At 39.5% G+C, this 21,158-nt stretch overlaps 1 protein-coding gene across 1 annotated transcript in view; it reads right to left on the reverse strand.

The window, feature by feature from the left end:
- COL4A2 (collagen type IV alpha 2 chain) overlaps nt 1-21,158 on the reverse strand; it is a 372,124-nt gene that overhangs the window by 26,253 nt on the left and 324,713 nt on the right. The window contains exons 29-39 of the mRNA XM_069757929.1: nt 20,095-20,202; nt 18,401-18,622; nt 17,499-17,660; nt 16,823-16,993; nt 12,547-12,690; nt 11,421-11,546; nt 11,121-11,302; nt 10,249-10,312; nt 10,087-10,161; nt 5,284-5,391; nt 5,061-5,168 (exon numbers count right to left, since the gene is read on the reverse strand). Coding sequence (XP_069614030.1) covers nt 5,061-5,168; nt 5,284-5,391; nt 10,087-10,161; nt 10,249-10,312; nt 11,121-11,302; nt 11,421-11,546; nt 12,547-12,690; nt 16,823-16,993; nt 17,499-17,660; nt 18,401-18,622; nt 20,095-20,202 — 1,470 coding nt within the window. The remainder of the gene's footprint in view (nt 1-5,060; nt 5,169-5,283; nt 5,392-10,086; nt 10,162-10,248; nt 10,313-11,120; nt 11,303-11,420; nt 11,547-12,546; nt 12,691-16,822; nt 16,994-17,498; nt 17,661-18,400; nt 18,623-20,094; nt 20,203-21,158) is intronic.

Below are 21,158 nucleotides of genomic sequence, written 5' to 3' on the forward strand. Positions count from 1 at the left end.
TGGCGGGGCTTGTATTAGGAGAGAATATCTCTGAGACCTCGTCAGATGAATCATTAGGAGTGGCGTATTTCTCTCCTATAGCCCCTGGAGTTTTCCTCTTTAAAGATGTAGATGAGTCCATCTCTACAAAAGTGTTTGGGAGGTTCTTTTTTACTCTGTTTGAATTGGGGAGTTTATCATAGTCTAATTCCTCATCGTCTTTTAATGGAGACCTGGATCTATTGGGACTTGTTGTGGTTATTAAGTCCTTTGATGGATTGCGCCCAGACCCTTTGTACCTTTGGGGTTTTTGAGGTATAGATGAGGCCATGTTTAAGAATTGGGGTTTAGACGAGTTCTTGCTCATTGTTATCCCCAAGCAATAGCCTGATTTGCAGAGAGTGTCTACTAGAACGGTCTCAGAATAAAGATTAAAGATTTTCCACAAATAGTAGCCCCAAGCAAAGCTGGAATTGTAGACAATGTCCTCTATGTTGATCTCAGGTTAATCCTGGTGAGGCTGGCCCTGGTGTATAAAAAATCCCCACAAAGTGGTCTCAAACAGCAAAAGTGGAGCAACTATAGAAATACCCCTTTGAGTGTGGTAATAGAAATCATCCGAATATAAACAAGCAATTAGCTGTGTCAACAGGTGGCGTATATAATTTCACAGTAATTACAGAAGAATATGCTTAGATAATACCTAGCACCTGAGAATTAAAAAGTGCAGATTAAATCACTGGGGCATACAAATAGATTTTTCCTAACAGAGCATGCTTATATAACACTTTGTGTTTGTTAGTTAAAGGGTGCAGGTTAATTCCCCAAAACAAGTATCTTTCAAGAACTGATTGTTCTCCTAGAGACATGTGCTAATAAGGAAGGAATCAGGGTAGAAATAAAACTCTCCAAATAATATGACTGGATTTAGGACTTCCCAGTCAGCTTCACTAAAATAGCCAGTTACCTGGATTAGATCCTGCCAGCGACTGATATAGTAGGCTATAGCTCTTTTGCTTTGTGAGCCCTGCAGGGCTCCTAGCTGTTTCAACAACAGTTTATGCTGCACTGGAGTCTTCCTGGCGCTCCTACAGAGATGGCTGTCTGTGTGGTTCTACCGTTGTCCTGCACAGGAGCCGTCGGTCGTCGCTGTCTTCCCCGCTGGACCGCCGGTGTATTTTCGTTCCCAGCAGGCGGCCGGAACTTACCGCTGTTTGAGTCCGGTGGTGCTTGGATCCGGAGCCTGCGATGTGTTGACCAGCGCAGATCTTCTTCGTTGCTGTCACTGGTGTACGCTGGTCTCTCACGCCTTCTGATCTGTCGCCGTCCACCAATAAAATGGCAGCCGTCTTTTCCCGCCTTTTGTTCCAAGGTCTGGGGGAGTGTCAGCGTCGGCTTCTGTGTGGAGCTGATATCACGTCACTGCTCCAGGTCTTCCCCGATGCTTCTGGATCGCTTTCTTCTGCCTCCGTCTTTCAATCCGGGGAGGCTTAGCACTTTATGCTAATGAGCACAGGGCGGTATATCCCCAGGCAATAGGGGAGGGAGCAGCAGCTGTGCAGAGACCGCTCCATAGTGTGTCTGTAGCTGTCACTTCCCTCCTCCTCACTACCAAAGCCAAAGAGGGAGTTTATAATAAAATCTGATGTTTTTTACCTCAGGTCCTTTGGCTTATTAGCTGAGCCGCTTGTTAGAAGGTATTAGCTTCCTGAGGCTGGATTACCTCAACCCTGCAGTTTGAAGGCCCAAACTTTTCTAGGGCTGATTTCTAAAATTTATGTGGTAAAATTAAAATAATTTTTGGATCATAGTCACCCAGATGAGGCACTGGATAAGATCCAACCAAGGATTTGACAATAAAAACGTTTTTTAGGCGATTTTGGTTGATTATAGAGGATTTTCCTCAGGAGCTCCAGCACCGCACAACGTACGACATAGCAGTCCAGGCCACGCCCCCTATCAGTCAGAATTTGAAAGTGATTTATTGGAAATAGTGATGACAAGATCATTGGAAATTCGAATTCGCCAGTTCGCATGGAAAAATGTATGTTCTGTGGCATGGAGAGACCCCACAGCATATTGAACATAAGCGTTGTGAATTCTGTTGTCGGGCTCCCTCCTGTGGTCATGAATGGTACTTCGGCTGGTTCTGTCCATGGACTTCCTCTGGTGGGTGTTTCTGAGTTTCCTTCCACAGGTGACGAGGTTAATTCGTTAGCTGGCTGCTCTATTTAACTCCACTTAGATCTTTGCTCCATGCCACCTGTCAATGTTCCAGTATTGGTCTAGTTCACTCCTGGATCGTTCTTGTGACCTGTCTTCCCAGCAGAAGCTAAGTGACTGCTTGTTTTTCTCTGGTTTGCTATTTTTCTGTCCAGCTTGCTATTTTGATTGTTGTCTTGCTTGCTGGAAGCTCTGGGACGCAGAGGGAGCGCCTCCGCACCGTGAGTCGGTGCGGAGGGTCTTTTTGCGCCCTCTGCGTGGTCTTTCTGTAGGTTTTTGTGCTGACCAAAAAGCTACCTTTCCTATCCTCAGTCTGTTCAGTAAGTCGGGCCTCACTTTGCTAAATCTATTTCATCTCTGTGTTTGTATTTTCATCTTTACTCACAGTCATTATATGTGGGGGGCTGCCTTATCCTTTGGGGAATTTCTCTGAGGCAAGGTAGGCTTTATTTTTCTATCTTCAGGGCTAGCTAGTTCCTTAGGCTGTGCCGAGTTGCATAGGGAGCGTTAGGAGCAATCCACGGCTATTTCTAGTGTGGTTGATAGGATTAGGGATTGCGGTCAGCAGAGTTCCCACGTCCCAGAGCTCGTCCTATATTATCAGTAACTATCAGGTCATTCCGTGTGCTCTTAACCACCAGGTCCATTATTGTCCTGACCACCAGGTCATAACACATAAGGTACTGTATATATAAAATCAAAACCTAATGCTGACCTTACAGCTCACCTCTCTGGCCACCTCATTGCTCACTACCCCTTGTATGTCCTCTTCTTTAAGCCGTCTCGTGCCTCATCTACTTGCTTTTCCCCGTAGGCCAGGACTTTCAGACATGACCAGGCCTCATGGATCACTGCATGTTCTAATGTTACATTGCAATGTCGTGACCTGCAAAGCACAGTGGCCTCTGAGGTCTGGGTGTGGCCAGATGTTCCAGCCAGGCAGATGAAGAGTGCAAAAGATGAAAAAAGAGGTCCTGAGGACAGGACAGTGGGCGGCGCACAATGGGGCAGCCGGTGGGGTGATTGGTAAGATGAATGTTAAGTTTTGTTTTCTTTTTATCATTTGCTGGCACATAAGGTCACACAAATGGCGGCCAGACTTTTTTTCAGGTCCTTGCAGAAATATATTTGTAGAAGATTGGTCTTCCTGATTTTTGGGAGTCACTTAAAAACCAAGTGTATGCCCCAATTATGCTCCTACAATAAGAGGAGGTGTTAAGTTAAATTTCTGTTAATTCTGCTGTTGAAGCGGATGAGCTCTCCTTGAAACCTCAGGAAATATAATGAGAAGGCCCACTGGCACCTCTTTTGATGGAAGTGCTGAATGCTTCTTGGAAGGAGAGAGCTTTACATAATGCAATGATGGAAGGAATAATTGTTTTCATACCAAAGAATCGGAAAAACCCAAACAAAGGAGACCAATTACATTTCTTAATACCAATATCAAAATTGTGGCTAATATACTGGTGATTAGATTGAAAATACTTATTCTAACCTTGCCTATATTGACAAAAATGGGTTTATATTGCGGAGGAATACGCTCTTGAATCTACACAGATTCTGGTACACAGCTCGGTCAGGGGTGGCTCTGTTACTGGATGCTACTAAGCCTCTTAAAAGGGTGGAGGGGTGTTTCCTCTGGAGGACATTAGAGAGGTTTGGAATTGGTCCCAAATATATCAAGTACAGATTTTGTATTATCAACCTAGGGCTAGGGTTGAGATTAATGGGAACATTACTGTTTTATTTGTAGAATACTTTTTTCCCTTATATAAGTTGCCAAGGGTATTATTGGGTTTATATGTGATGGAGAGAGGCATTACCATAGATTATGTTATATGCAGATGAAACCCTCCATAGATTGCTATGCATGTTTATTACTTTAGTAGTGAAATATCGCTATATTTCTGCAATTGAAATCAACTGAGGGAAATCAGTGCCTTTCCTGTGTATAGAGAAGTGACAAATAATTATGGGGAACGGAGTATTAATACCTAAAGTTTGAGCCTCTGAGATAGTTCTGAGGACAGAGGAACTTTATAATCTTATGCATATAATTACTGGAGTATGAGTTTAATGAGTGTATCTGATTTTGACAGAGTCAAAGTTACAGAGTGGGAGACAACATGGTTCAGGTGACGCAGAAGAGTGGTAGAGGGGAATAGGGAAGGTTTTTTATTTATTTCTGATCCAGTTTGGGGAGAGATGGGAGGGATGCAGGTAATTAAAATAAAGATAATATTATTTGATGTGATGTGATAAAAAATGAATAAAAAAAGTAATTTCCTATCACTAATTTTATGCCTTCCTGCTTATGAAAGAACCTTAAAGGGGTTATCATACCTATGCAATTGATAGGCATTAGCTTGCTGGTTGCTATTACTGGACTGTCAGAGATAGCTGAGCACTGTACCAGGCAATCTCCCGCAGTCTTATTTCTACCAAACCCGCTTATATCGACAGGTTTGGCCGACAGTGTAATGTTTATGGGAGCCCTGGATAATTCAGTATTGGGTGAAATATTGATTCAGCATGTCTGTTTTTAGACTGTCGATTATATTTTCTCCTGGAAATAAAGCTGCCGCAAGACAGATTGTGAACACAGGAGTGCTAGGCCGAACACACCCTGTGTATAGGAAATCCGGCTGAGATGCCTGTTGGCTGACAGACATCTAATGTTTATGGTGGGTCTTAAAGTAACTAAGGTCTGTAGGCAGTTACCTTGCTGTATGTAAAGAAATGGATTCAGAAATAGAACAAATGTTAAGAAATATCTTTGCTCTGAAGCTTAGTAAAATACATTTCTATTGGTTCAGAGTCTCTCATGTTTGAACACTAAAAATGAAACTCAATTTTACCTTGCTGACCAGGCACACCTGGAAAACCAACACTTCCTTTTTCACCTGGAATGCCAGGGAAACCAGGATCACCCTGTGCTCCAGGCAATCCCAGAAGGCCCGGTAACCCTTACAAGAAATAAACACATTATTATACATGTTATACACTGCGACAAGTTCACAGATCCCTTTTGATTAATGGATCAATCTCAATCGACGGCAACAATTAAAGTATATATGTTACCTATGCTGCCTCTGTCTCCTGCCTGTCCTGTTACTCCTTTCATTCCTTCAATGCCTGAAAAGCCTTCATTTCCATGGAATCCTTTGTCTCCAGGTCTTCCTCTGAATCCTACAAATGTAAAATGAATAGATTTATATACTAGGTTTATGTAAAGCAAATCCATACAGGAATGATGTGGTACAGGAACTATGAAACGCCTAACGCGTTTCTTGCGCCTACCGCACCTTTAGCCATAGAGCATGAATACTGAGGTGTTGCAACCACATTTAATAGACCATACCACAACCTATCAAGGGCTAACTAATTAATTAAATCACATGCAGCAGTCATGAAAAACATCACCTACAATCAAAGAAAGAAAAAACACAAATAATGTATATTCAAATAAAGTGTATCAATAGTTACCAGCATATAATCCATCACTGTTATAAAATTAATTCAATATATAAACATTATGGTTTTAGATGTTTTGTGGCCAATGTGAACATGCGTTTAAGTTCTGCATATGTGCCAATTCAAGTCAAGCTCAATTTTTGTATTTATTTTTTTTCATTTTGCTGCTTCAGTAGTTCATTCCCTTTGGTTGTTTCGTGTTCAGGGAAGTAATCCGATAAGCTTCTCTCATAAAAAGCTTTTACTGCCAACTACCACCTCGATTAGGTTTGATTACCTTCTCCAAACAAAATAAACCTAAAACTATCCAAATTGCCTTCATGTTTTCCCAAAAAACATCGAACTGCAGCTGAATGTGATATTTTTGTTATTGATATTGTAATTATGTTCTGTAATTCTCGCTTTTAATCCTTTTTTTTCTTGTATATTGGACATTTCTGGTTGGTACGTAGCATTGGAATGGCACTCCGGAAAACAAAGACAGGTGTTTTCTAAAATGTAAGCATGATGAGAATTTTTTCTTATTTCCCATAGAAATAAAACTAGTAATTTTTACACTGATTTCATACTTGTTAAATCTTTAAATATTAACTAAAATGTTTGCGATGTATTTTTTCTATTTTATAATGAGCTGATTTATCAATACCAGAATGCTGCATTTACAGTCAGCAGATTGTTATATTATTATTATTATTATTCTATATCCTTATTTTCATTTGCACATAGAAATACAAGAAGCAATGGAATGAAAGTAAAAGGGAGAAGATACAGATTAGATATTAGAAAAAACCTTTTGACAGTGAGGGTAACTAGGGATGAGCGAATAGCTTTGGATAACTCCTTATCTGTATAGCTATAGCACTTACCGTATAGCTGCCTCGGGAACCCGGATACCTGGAGCGCTCCCGATAATCAGCTGTTGGGCGCTGCATGTGTCACGGCTGTGTAACAGTCACAACACATGCATGGAAAGCTTGTTTGTTGGGCTTTCCATGCATATGTTGTGACTGTCACACAGCCGCAACACATACAGCTGCGGCGCCGAACAGCTGATTATCGGGAGCAATCTAGGTATCCGGGTTCCTGATGCAGCTATTTGGTAAATGCTATAGCTATACGGATAAGGAGTTATCCAAAGCTATTTGTTCATCCCTAAGGGTGGCCAATGAGTGGAACAGGCTGCCACGAGAGGTGGTGAGTTCTCCTTCAATGGAAGTCTTTAAACAGGCTGGACATCAGACATCTGTCTGGGATGTTTTAGTGAATCCTGCATTGAGCATGGGGATGGACACGATGACCCTGAAGGTCCCTTCCAAGTCTACCATTCTATGATTCCTTTAGTCTTCACATATTTTTGAATATAAAAAGGGCCATCTGTACTAGACATACCACGGTGATAGGAACATTAATGCTTAGGGAATAAATCTACTCAGTCTATAGAAAATAGGTGGTCCAGCTGAAATTGGCAAGTTTGTCCAACATTAAAGGGAACCTGTCACCTGAATTTGGCGGGACCGGTTTTCGGTCATATGGGCGGAGTTTTCGGGTGTTTGATTCACCCTTTCCTTACCTGCTGGCTGCATGCTGGCCGCAATATTGGTTTGAACAGCTGACATGTGTGCGCAATAGCGGCGAGTGGAATCACGATCCACCCACCGCTATTAACTAATTAAATGCCGCTGTCAAACGCTGACAGCAGCATTTAGCCACCGATTCCGGCTGCGCGGCCGGAAATGCGCTCATCGCCGACACCCGTCACATGATCGGGGTCAGCGATGCGTCGGCATAGTAACCAGAGGTCTCCTTGAGACCTCTATGGTTACTGATGCCGGCTTGCTTCGAGCGCCACCCTGTGGTCGGCGCTCATAGCAAGCCTGGAATTCAGCAACATAGGAGCAATCTGATGATCGCTGCTATGTAGCTGAGCTGATCAGGCTATGCCAGCTTCTAGCCTCCCATGGAGACTATAGAAGCATGGCAAAAGTAAAGAAAAATGTTTAAAAAAATATGAAATAAATAAAAAATATATAAAAGTTTAAATCACCCCCCTTTCGCCCCATTCAAAATAAAACAATAAAAATAAAATCAAACCTACACGTATTTGGTATCGCCACGTTTAGAATCGCCCGATCTATCAATAAAAAAAAGGATTAACCTGTTCGCTAAACGGCGTAGCGAGAAAAAAATTGAAATGCCCAAATTACGTTTTTTTGGTCGCCACAACATTGCATTAAACTGCAATAACAGGCGATCAAAAGAACGTATCTGCACCAAAGTGGTATCATTAAAAATGTCAGCTCACCACGCAAAAAATAAGCCCTCACCTGACCCCAGATCACGAATAATGGAGACGCTATGGGTATCAGAAAATGGCACAATTTTTTTTTTTTTTAGCAAAGTTTGGAATTTTTTTTCACCACTTAGATAAAAAAAAACCTAGATATGTTAGGTGCCTATGAACTCGTACTGACCTGGAGAATCTTAATGGCAGGTCAGCATTTAGTGAACGTAGCAAAAAAAGCCAAACAAGAAACACGCATGGGATTGCACTTTTTTTGCAATTTCACCGCACTTGGAATTTTTTTCCCATTTTCTAGTACACGACATGGTAAAACCAATGACATCTTTCAAAAGTACAACTCGTCCCACAAAAAATAAGCCCTCACATGGCCATATTGACGGAAAAATAAAAAAGTTATGGCTCTGGGAACGAGTGGAGCGAAAAACGAACACGGAAAAACGGAAAATCCCAAGGTCATGAAGAGGTTAAAATGCAATAATGGCAGATCAAAAGAACGTGTCTGCACCAAAATAGTATAATAAATAAAAAAATCAGCTCGGCACACAAAAAATAAGCCCTCACCCAGCCCCAGATCATAAAAAATGGAGACACTAAGGGTCTTGGAAAATTGTGAATATTTTTTTGGCAAACTTTGGATTTTCACCACTTTTTTTTTCACCACTTGACAAACTTGTAATGCCCTGGCGACTCATAATGGCAGGTCAGTTTTAGCATTTAGTGAACATAGTAAAAAAGAAACCAAAAACAACTGTGAAATTGCACTTTTTTTGCAATTTCACCACACTTTGAATTTTTTTCCTGTTTTCCAATACATTATATAGCAAAACCAATGGTCTCGTTCAAAAATACAAATCGTCCCGCAAAAGGCAAGCCCTCACATGGCCATAAAGACGGAAAAAGAACGAGTTATGGCTCTGGGAACAAGAGAGCAAAAATCAGAAACTCAAAAATAGAAAAGCCAAATAGGGTGAAAGAGTTAAAAACATCATTTTAAAAACAAACTGGCCTCAGAAAATGGTCACACAAGCCATTTTTTTTAAAGTTCTGATCATTATATATAAAAAAATGTTGAGAATTTGAAATCACTGTAATATTTCAGACTTGGAGAATTATGCTGCCTGGTCATTTTTGCTTCAAAATCACTGGTGCAAAAACATAACTCAAGGAATAATGGCCGAATTGCTTTTATTTTTCATGATCTCACAGCAAATGATTTTTTTCCCTTTGTTTTTCAGTACATGATATGGTAAAAATTAATGGTGTGATTCAAAACTGCAACTTATCCTGCAAAAATCAAGTACTCATATCTAAGCTGACAGGGAAGTAAAAATGTTAGGGAATCTATTGCTAGGTTTGGGCTGCCCCAGCGTTATGTAGGGGCAGAGATACTGATTCCAGGAGAGTGGCACTTGCTGGGCTTCTTGATGTAGTTTTGATAAAAACACTATTTTATCTGCTGCATCTCTTCTAGTCCTCTCAATGATGGATTGCTGCTATGTAGTAGTTTCAATGTTGTGACATTGACAAGTGATTGGCAATTTCAGTCTAAACACAGTGAAAGCAAAAAGCTGTCAATCCATGGCATGGGCAGGGTTAGAAAGCGCTCATTTTAAACGACAACAGTAAGCCCAGTATGGAACACACAGCTGGAATCAGGAACTCTGTCCCTATTTTTTGCTGTCCCTCAGATTGGGAAGCATAAACCTGGTGACAGTTTCCATTTAAACAATTCCATTACTATATTCTTTAGAGCAATCAGGCTTCTACATCTGGGGCCCCTGTACATTAATGTTATGATGTCTGGGGTAAGAACACCAATTGTTTGGGATTTCAGCCGAATCTATCTATTTCACTTATAATGTGACTCTTTAGACCTCAATTTATTCCTTTACAACAATGTATGATGGATGTTTACCATGTCCATATTAGTCTAAAACTAATGCTTGTATTTACCGTAATTAAAATGTTGGAACATGTAAATGATCTACAGTTCCCATAAAGTCCCAATGGTAAGAGATCGACCTGGATGCACAACATTCACATTGGCGAACACTCTTCATATGATGGTTCTTCTACATTTGCTGAGCATGTCTTTACCCAATGTATACCTGGTAAGCCACTGTCTCCTGTCAGACCCTTGATTCCTCTCTCTCCAGGCATTTCCATTGTTTCTCCTATTTGGCCTATGACAAGAAATACAAAGCAGTAATAAATAATTTTGCATTACATTCTATTGTCAGCAAAGAAAACAAAATATAGAGCGAACATACCTTTATCTCCAAAAGTACCTCTTTCCCCTGGCAAGCCAAACATACCAGGCATGCCCTTGGAGCCCTGTGTGTGAAAACAATGAATGAAAATGTCCATGACATATGTAAGTCTTATTAACCACCTGTATTGGAACACTATAGTAATATATTGGGGTTATCCTAACCTCTACTCATCTTGGTTTGTGAACGAAATGGAGCTTTTTTTTTATTGTGTGTATGAATACTATAGAAATATAGTCAATCACTGAAATATGGGATAAAAAAAACACCAGAATACATGTTTTTGAGCTAAATATCATGCAATTGGAATTCAATTAAAGTTTTGAGCTATTTGGCTTCTGCAGCCTCTACATTTCACTGTACATAGCTGCCATAGAAGGAGTTTCCTGTGAATCCTTCAGTACGCTAGTCCAGTTGGCATCTTTAGTAACCCTTATCTGTCTTCTCCTGAAAGCCTCTATGCAGATTTACGACTATATCAAAGTTGTGGTCATAAGAAGAAAGATAAGAGCTACAAACTCATCATAATGTGCTCACTGTTACCTGATCGTGCGGTCTGGTTAAGTCTGAAATGTACTGTGATACACAGAGGAAGGAGAAGCCAAATGTTTACAAATATTGATGAATGAATCCCAATTGCAAAAATGTTTTCTTTTATCTCAAAATACATGCATTTAATTAAAAAAATGCCCCCCTTGCAGTCCTGGATGTGTCCGTAGCCTTTAAGATGTTCATAAAGGCTAACAGAATACAAGTATACTATTACTTTGCCCCAAAGTCTTCTTTTATAGTTGTATTTTACTTGCACAGAATGGAGAAATTATCAATGATTCTTCTTCTTTTTAAAACATTTCGAAGTGAGATAAACTTACTCTGGGACCAGTAAATCCTGGGAATCCACGAATGCCTGGTGAGCCACCTTGGCCTGGAACACCTTGAAAACCAGTATTTCCAAATTCTCCGCTATCTCCTTTAACACCTTGGTCATAGTTGGGCATTCCAGGTAAGCCAGGCTGTCCAGGTTGCCCAGGATGACCTGGCATACCTTTATCGCCTAAAGAACAAGTCATATTTAGTAAACTGTACAAGCATTGAAGAAAATATAAAAAAAAAAGAATGCAAAATCTAAGAATATTGTTTAGCTAATGTTTAATAGATAACTATATTCTTACCTTTAGGCCCTGTGAACCCTTTTAATCCATGAACTCCCTCATCTCCTTTCTGCCCTTTCATTTTCATTAACATTTCTGGCTCCACTTCAGGTTTACGTCCAGGTGGGCCGCTTTCCCCTCGATCACCTTAAGGTGTACAAGTGGATAAAACTTAACTTTATTTTGTTACTGTGCTAAAGTTCTAGATCTAGAAATCGAAAGTGCATCTGTCAGGTGACTTTTCAGAATAAACTGCTAGGTGTTTCTGGCCATTATATGACTGGTATGCTACATTTTTCACCACCAGGCTCCACATCTAATTTTTCAGTTGTTCGTGAACCAGTGTGTGAGGATTTGAAATCAGCATGGAAGTCATTATACTTAGCAGTGTAGCTGTGAATCCAGCCCCTGAATAAAATCAAACAGAAGAATGTAGTAGCATGGGTCTGTGCTCTCTCCACCACACTCCCTTTCTTTTCCCCTCTCCATAGACTTCAATAGTTGTAATCTCATCCTTCAATAAACTGGTAGTCCATCTTGTCTTCAGCAAGATGGATTTAAGATTTTTTTTTTTATAGTGAATGATCATTTCAGGAGGCAGGGGGAGAGAAGATGTAACTTTTAAGTGGGGGAAGAAGCAGCTTTCTCTGATAATGTTTCTTCTTCTAGCTTTTACTATTGATTTATGAAAAGTTTGTTGAAACAGCAGCACCACTTTTCTGATCTAATGAAGAAACGATGTACAGTATAAAGCAACAATAGAAATAATTCCAGGAAGAGTCATTGACTATGAACTATGCTGTTCAAAGCATCCTAAAAAAACAAAATCATTGGTATTGCTTTTGAGGCATGAAACTGATAATATAATAAGATTTAGGGTAGGTCTAATGTATAGTACAGTGGGAGAGAAGTCAACTAATTACTATCAGTGTAAATTGGTTTGGGGAAAAATTCCAGATAAAGAAAATATAATTAGGACTATATTGTATATTTGTTATATAGAATCTCAAAAACTATCGCAGATATTTCATAATAAATGTGCTTAGTACATTTTAAAATGAATAACTGAAATGTCAAAAGCTCGATATGGATATAGAGATAGAAAGTAATAAAGTGGTAGAATTTATTCTATTATTTTACAATTTACCTTTTGCTCCTGAAGCTCCTGAAAGCCCGCTAAGTCCTGGGAAACCAACATTGCCAAGTTCGCCTTTAACTCCACTCCAAGCAGGTCTTCCTTTTTCTCCCTTCATTCCTTCAAATCCTGCCATGCCAGGTGAACCTTTTGCTCCTATTACAAGGTAATGGTAAAAAAAAAAACTTCACTCTAAGGCTGCGGTCACACTAGTAGTATTTGGTCAGTATTTTACATCAGTTTCTGTAAGCCAAAACCAGGAGTGGGTGATAAGTGGTGCATATGTTTCTATTATACTTTTCCTCTGATTGTTCAACTCCTGGTTTTGGCTTACAAATACTGATGTAAAATACTGACCAAAACTGCTAGTGTGACAGCAGCCTTAGGCTGTGTGCACACGTTGCAGATTTCGTGCGTTTTTGTCACGTTTTTTTCTGCACAGATTTGTTACAAAACCTGATGCCAACAAAGTGAATGGAAATCTGAAGTGTCATGCACACGTTAAGTACGTTTGACTTGCAGATTTGGTACACAAAATAATCTGCTCTATGTCAATTCTCTGTGCGTTTCTGCCCTGCGTTTTTCACCATTGAATTCACTCAAATCAATCAAAATGCAATTTAACACAAAAGCATAGTTTGGTGTTTTGTTTTTGCTTTTACCTGTATGATTTATCCCCATTAGTATGTGCTCCACGGACAATGCCACCAGGTATACGCCTTCTGAGTTGTATTCATGCCTTGAACAGCAGTTTTAGGGTGAATATGTCTGCACTCGATGCCAGCGAGTTACATGTTTGGAAGCCCAGGTAATGGATCTAAATGTGCAGCTGGCAACATTCATTGCCATTGCATTGCAAACCTGGAGAGCAGTTTAGAGCTCACTGATCTTGCGCTGTCTGTCTGAGGCCTATGATATGGAGGAGGGTGGAGGAGGGGAAGATCAGGACAGAGAAGTACCCAGCTGGATAAATGTTACAAGAAGGGGCAGGGGGAAAAGTGCCAGGGAGCCCAGTCCTGATCTGGCACAACCTAGTAAATATTTCTGTTTAGCTGATATTAGGAATGCAAGCCCAGGACTGGGATAACTGCAGTACATTGCTCCTACAATCAGGAAAACGACTGCTGTAGGAAGGAGGGAAATAGGAGTGCCGCAAAGGCCAGACAGATGTTGGTGGTAGGGGACTCTATAATTAGGCTGACAGAGTCTTCTGCCACTGAGACCGTGAATGCTGAACAGTGTGTTGTCTGCCGGATGCTCAGGTTGCGGATAGGATAGACAGATTGCTGGGTGGGGCTGGGGAAAACATTGGGGGGGATACAGAAATGTAGAGTCACTATGGGTAATGAACATGGGGATGGCAATAATGGAAAGCTCCTAATTGGAGTTTGCTACAAGCCTCCTAATATAGCTGAACAGGTTGAGGATGAAATGCTGCAACAAATTAAAAAGGCAGCAAACAGTAATAGGGGGATTTTAACTATCCAGACATTCAATTGGACATAGAATCTTCTGGTTGTGCTAAAATCTACAATTTCTTATCCACAGTTCAGGACAATTACCTCTCTCAGCTGGTAGATGAACCAACCAGTGGAGGTAATCTGCTGGATCTGGTTCTGTCAAATAGGCCAGATACAAAATCAGATCTACAGGTCAGGGAGCATTTGGGAAGCAGTGACCATGACATGGTAAGCTTCAATGTAATTTTAAGTCAAACATTCAAAAGAGGAAATGCCAAAACCTGTAACTTTAAGAAAGCTGATTCAAACAAATTAAGGGAAGAGCTTAATCGCATAGACTGGTACCACATTATGGTAACTGGGGATATTGAACATAAATGGGGCATTTTTAAGGAAATACTACTAAACTCCTGCAGACAAATGTAATAAGTTTAATAACACAAAAACAAAGGGCATTCAAAATCTTGAAAGCCGATTATACTGAAATTGCATTTCAGGAGTGTAAAGATCTAAATAAGAAATGTAAAAAAAGAAATCAAGCTAGCAAAGTTTTCTACAGAAAAACAAATTGCCAACGACATTAAAATAAAACACAATTTTTTTTATAAATACATCAATGTCAAAAAAAAACAAAAAACAGATGGTATAGGCCCATTAAAAGATGACAATAACAAGATAATTACAGAGGATAAAGAAAAGGCTAAGATATTAAACAGGCACTTTTCATCCATGTTCACCATTGAACTGTCTGTTATAGGGATCATTCAAAAAGGCAAAAATCAAAACTCACCACCTGATATTTCTAGTTTAACACAAAAAGAAGTACATCTACATCTGAACAATTTAAACATTGACAAATCCCCCGGCTCATATGGCATTCATCCACGGATACTGAGGGAACTGAGCTCAATAACTGACAGGCCACTGTAACTCATATTCTTAGACTCTCTTGTAACAGGGGTGGAGCCACAGGATTGGAGGATGGCTCATGTGGTACCAATATTTAAGAAAGGTAAGAAGGTGGATCCAGGCAACTACCGTCCGGTAAGTCTGACATGAGTAATGTGCAAAATTTTTAAAGGCTTTAGAAGAGATAACCTGCAGAAATATACCATAGATAGTAATAAAATAACTGACAACCAGCATAGTTACATGAAGAATAAGTCGTGTCTAACATGTTGGGTTTCTATGAGGAGGTAAGTGCAAATCTGGAAATTGGTAATGTGGTTGATGTGATTTATTTGGACTTTACAAAGGCATTTCATACTGTTCCACATAACAGCCTTATACTGAAGCTACAGAAGCAAGGACTGGGAGAAACTATATGCAGATGGGTAAGAAATTGGCTAAATGACAGGAAACAAAGAGTTGTTATAAATGGTACGTTCTCTAAATGGGATATAGTTAGGAGTGGGGTACCGCAGGGATCTGTGCTAGGACCAATTCTTTTTAACCTTTTAACCTTTATTAATGACCTTGTAGATGGGATTGAGAGTAAAGTGTCAGTGTTTTCTGACGACACCAAACTATCTAGGATAGTACAAAAAGAGATAAAATCCCGAAATACCCTGTATAAATCATTGGTGAGGCCACATCAAGAATATGGGAGCCAGTTTTGGGCTCCACATTTTACAAAGGATATTTTGAAGTTAGAATCAGTTCAAAGACAAGCAACTAGATTATTACAAGGGATGGAAGGCCTCTCATATGATGAAAGGTTGGAAAACTCGGGCATGTTTAACTTAGAAAAAAAGACGCCTCAGAGGAGATCTGATTTACAGAATACTGGCATATGACTTATTCCTTCCAAAGACCATACTGAAGACTAGGGGGCACTCATTACAGGTGGAAGAAAGGTGATTCTGGCAGCTAAATAGGAAAGGATTCTTTACAGTTAGAGTAGTCAGACTGTGGAATGCCGACCACAAGAGGTACTAATGACAGACACAATAACAGCTTTTAAAAAAGGGCTGGATGATTTCCTTGATAAACATAACATTGCAGGTTATAGTTAAATTAGTAAGGACATGTACAATTGGTGGAGAAAGGTTGAACTTGATGAACCTAGGTCTGTTTTCAACCTATGCAACTAAAAACACAGGGCAAAAATGCCTAAAAAATTTGGCAAAATTGCACAGAAAAGTGTAGTTTTGCAGCAGCGTTAGTCCTGCCATGAGATGCAAAAATGGTGCAGACATGCTACTCAACTTGTGCACATACCCTAAAAGTTATGGAATCAAAAGCTGGGTATTATGGAGAACATATACCAACAAACCACGCTAAAGGATTGTGTAGGACTTTTATATTGATAACCTATCCTTAGGGAAGGTCAATAATATCTGATTGATGGGGGTCTGCCATGGAGCATCCACACTGATCAGCTTTTTGCCACATCTGTTGTTCTTCAATTTACACGTGGTACAGAGCCCGATAACCATGGCTCCATAAATTGTATAATGGTCTTTCTAAAGTACTGCAGCTTAACTCCCATTTAAATGAATAAGAACTGAGTTGCAATGTCTGAGAACAACCACTTTACAGTGTACAGAGCTATGGTGGTCCCGGCTCTGTACGCTATATGGTCATAGCGAAAGCTGGAAACTGCTGATTGTTGGGAGTGCTGGACTCCCACTAATCTGGATTGATGACCTATCCTATAGATAGATCATCAATACAAAAATCCTGGACAAATATTTTATTAAGATTAAGGAAGATATTAGAATATGCAAATTGTGAATATTTTCTAAGTACATGACCAACTAAAGAAGAGTTAAAAAGACAGGAAAGTAGTAACATTTACTAAAACACTAAAGGCTGATTTAATTTACCTTTTGAACCAGGGTGTCCATCCATGCCAATCAAACCAGGAAAGCCTTGATCTCCTGGTCTTCCTCTTATACCAATAATGCCTACGTTTCCTCCATCTCCTAGCTGTCCTTTTATCCAGGATTGTCCAGGTTGGCCTTGTGCACCTTCATCTCCTCTTGGTCCAGGAGAGCCTGTAATCAATATCTTGCAATATAATTTGTGCACATGCAGTTACAATGTAATTACTGTATACTATATGCTACACTTTCATCCATGCTGCAAAAATTAGCTTTAAGCTTAAAAAGAACCTGTCAGCGGATGGTGTGGGCAGCTGGAAACAAAGACATTACTGCAGACATGTGCTGTGCTGCAGTGTCTCAGAGGAATCACACTTTGAGACACTGACCACGCATGATACAAATAGGATGACTAATGCATGGCAGGCCCCTGCAGCTTCTTCCCACCCCACTTCCACTTGAGTGACAGGTTACTACCTATATTTGTGTATTTTTTTGTTGATACGTGTTACACTGCACTACGATATTTAGAGCTATGTCATAAATGAATGTATTACTTCTAAGCTTAATGGGCGATAGCCATGATGTGGCCACTTGTATGGCTAGCTCCAATTTTCCTTAGAAAATCTCTTATGGGTAAAGCAGATGTTTTGTAATATATAAAATTATTTAATCTCACCTGGAAGTCCAGGGGATCCAACTGTTCCTGGCTGTCCCTGTTTTCCTGGCATTCCTGGAAATCCACCATTACCTGAAGGTCCTGGCAAGCCAGAAACACCAGGAGTTCCATGTTCTCCTTGAATACCTTTCTGTCCTGGAGTCCCAGGAACTCCATTGACACCTAGGCGAGAACAGTATAGTAACCCAAAAAGGAATATTTAATTAATATTTTGATTACGTAATACAGAATATAGATCAATTTTTTAAAGAGGCAAGACGTTCAGCAACCCCAACAAAGTATTTATTATTAATGCATCACTGAAGTAGGAATCTCAGGCAATAGCCTGGCAGGACCGTGGTTTCCTAGATATTACATCAAATGTTATTCATTTACAGCTTACTTGTGAAAGGCTACGTTTACAAGGCCGCACTTTAGTTGGTATTTCACATCAGCATCTTCAAGCCAAAATTAATGGGTAAAAAATGAAGAAGTTGGGCACATATTTTTATGATACTTTTTCTCTGTTGCACTCCTGATTTTGACTTCTAAATACTGATATAAAATACTGACAAAATACTGATGTGTGGACGTGGCCAAATATGTAACCCTAATTCAGTTTAATAATTAATTCAAACTTTAATATATTCTGCGCTATATATAACCTATCCGATAATTATCGTGAGGATTTCTCTTTAGCACTCTATGGAATCGACAAAATGGAAACAAGTTGACTTTAATGCTTATCTTTTTCAGATATACTACAGCACACCATATGCAGAAGGAAAATCACATACATCAAATGTAAGATTTAAATGTGTCATTACATAAAATACATTAAAATTATATTACATGTTAACTATTTCTGCTTTCCATAAATGTCAGTATTATGAAGATGTAATAACTAAAATAAAGTGATGTACCTTGTAATCCTGATAAACCTGGCTCGCCTTGTTTGCCTTTTGGCCCTTGGAAGCCAGGATATCCAGTATCTCCACGAGATCCTGATGGAGCACCTAAGACATCACCTGGGCCACCGTTCTGACCATCAAGTCCTCGTTTTCCTGGATTACCCTCTAGGCCAGGTAGCCCAGGCAAACCTGGTAATCCAGGAGTACCACGGTCTCCTCTTCTCCCTGGAAATCCTGCACAAATAAGAAAAGACAGTACAGGAGCCATAATCACTACTTCATACAATAAAGTAATTATTATAGTGTGAACCATAGTGCAGGAATCCTCAACTTTAAATTGTCAGTTCAGTGCAGTTTGAAGTTGTAATATGTTTATATAATGAGCATTAAATGTTGATGATTTTGGAATAATTTTTTAATGTCAAGAAATGAAGTACAATAGGAACTCTACAAAATAAATAATGCTGTCTTGTAGAATCCTTTGGTTAACCCTACAGTACAGGAGCATGGACGGGTGAATAACTCTATTATAGGGGCACTGTCGCTATTATTTCTACGGCAGCACTATGGCTGCTAAAGGGGCAATGTGGCTGACTTTGTAATAGAGGTATTATGATTGGTAATATTATTGTGGTGCTGTATTTATTTTGCTTTGGGTTTTCTAGTAACGAAAACCAGAGTTTTCATTGTAAAAGAAGTGGAAATTACTTTTTCATTTTATTTGTTTTCTACTCGGCTATGTCTAAATAGAAAAGTAGAACATTGAGATTCTGGGAATTTGTTAGGGGACGGTAGCCCTGATGAAATGTTGCAGATACCTTTTGGTGCAAAACAAGAATATTTATTTTTCATTCAAATAAGCACAGGAATCTTGGCAGTCACTGGTACAGAAGTACACATGCATAATGGTCACGGTCTCTAGATGATGAACATTTGGAGGGGAAATCCGTTTGAACTGCAGGATTACCGCAGACCACTTGCAGTGCATACTCGTAGCTTGCCTGCTAGAAATGTACCTGCAGTTTTCATTGGAGATATGTATTTATGAATTTATATATATTCAATGAAATAATTTGTTTTATCCCAGTGCATATGCTTACTGGAAGCATACCTCTTGCTAGTTCAAATAGGTGGCACACGAGTTCCAGTCCTATTCCTCTCTGAAGAGGATATTTGCAAATTTAACTATTACTCTTGCACCAAGTGCACAATTCCTTATTTGCAGGAGGAGAATATTTGAAGATGATGATCATGTATTAGTGATTTCCTGGTGCATTCACCTGTCCACATCCCTTGTTTCTTCAATTAGTGCCTCTTGGTTCATTGGCAGATCACCATGTCATGAAACAACCAGTTCTAAAATTATGCTAAATCATATTTAAACAGCTGAAATCCTAAAATTGGGACATTTAAGCCCCGCCCCTGTACTAGCAGCTACCACTAGGGGGAGCATGGAAGTTTACTGAGTGCTTATCATTGACTCATTTTACACCAGCATGCAGTTAGCTACAAAGCTTTCTCTCGTGGTAGCTGTAAGTAAATTTCTATCTTTGCACAAAATCTAGGGCTCTAAATCAGAAAAACATACACACATTATGAAAAAAACTGCAGTGAGCTAAGATAAATAATAAAGAAATGCAGAGTTCATAACTATAATAATCTATTGTAACTGGAACCCATTTGACTGAGTAAGAAAACAAGATTACCTTGTGGTCCTGGCAAACTATCAGGTCCAGGATCACCTCTGGTTCCTTTAAAACCTTGCATGCCATCTGTACCAGGTAACCCTAGCTGGCCTTTTAGGCCTCTGATACCTGGTATAAAAATAAAACACATATGCATTAAATATATATGCTTATGGATTGCTTCCATAAGCCACTGACTAAACCTGTACAACAAACTTTGAAAAGTGAAATTCTACATGATTATTATAGAAAATGTGTTTAAAGCTTTCCATAGATGTTATAGGTCTGCAACAAAAGACTCTTTACTGGGTGATGTTTGAAGCCGGCCAAATCAAGAGATACAAATGGATTTCTTGAGAGTTACAATTCTGCTGCCTCAGACCATTCTTTCTTTAAAACTCACTTTATTGAAGAATGGAATAACATAAAAACTAGGGTTGATCGAATAGCTTCGGATAAGGGCTTATCCGAGCCTGTTTACTGGGTTCTCCATGCATGTGTTGTGACTGTCACACAGCTGCAACACATGCAGCTGATTACCGAGAGCTCTCCAACTATCTGGGTTCCCGATGCAGCTATTTGGTAAGCGCTGTATCTATTTGGATAAGCTCTTATCCGAAGCTATTCAAGAAACCCTAAAAAAAATGTATGACATTACAGATACTGTTAACATGACTTAGAATATGATTTATAGCTAGATCAAATAAAGATATAAGTATACAGAAGGGACATATACAGTGCCTTGCAAAAGTATTCGGCCCCCTGGAACTTTTCAACCTTTTCCCATATATCATGCTTCAAACATAAATATACCAAATGTAAATTTTTGGTGAAGAATCAACATGTGGAGCAATTTATTGGTTATTTTAAATTTTTGTGGAAATTCAAAAACTGAAAAGTGGGGCGTGCAATATTATTCGGCCCCTTTAACTTAATACTTTGTTGCACCACCTTCTGCTCTATCAGTTTTGTACATAGAGAGACTGAAATTCTTGCCCATTCTTCCTTGGCAAACAGCTCGAGCTCAGTGAGGTTTGATGGAGATCGTTTGTGAACAGCAGTTTTCAGCTCTTTACACAGATTCT

This window comes from Ranitomeya imitator, chromosome 3, assembly GCF_032444005.1.
Source record: "Ranitomeya imitator isolate aRanImi1 chromosome 3, aRanImi1.pri, whole genome shotgun sequence".
Taxonomy (NCBI): Eukaryota; Metazoa; Chordata; class Amphibia; order Anura; family Dendrobatidae; genus Ranitomeya; species Ranitomeya imitator.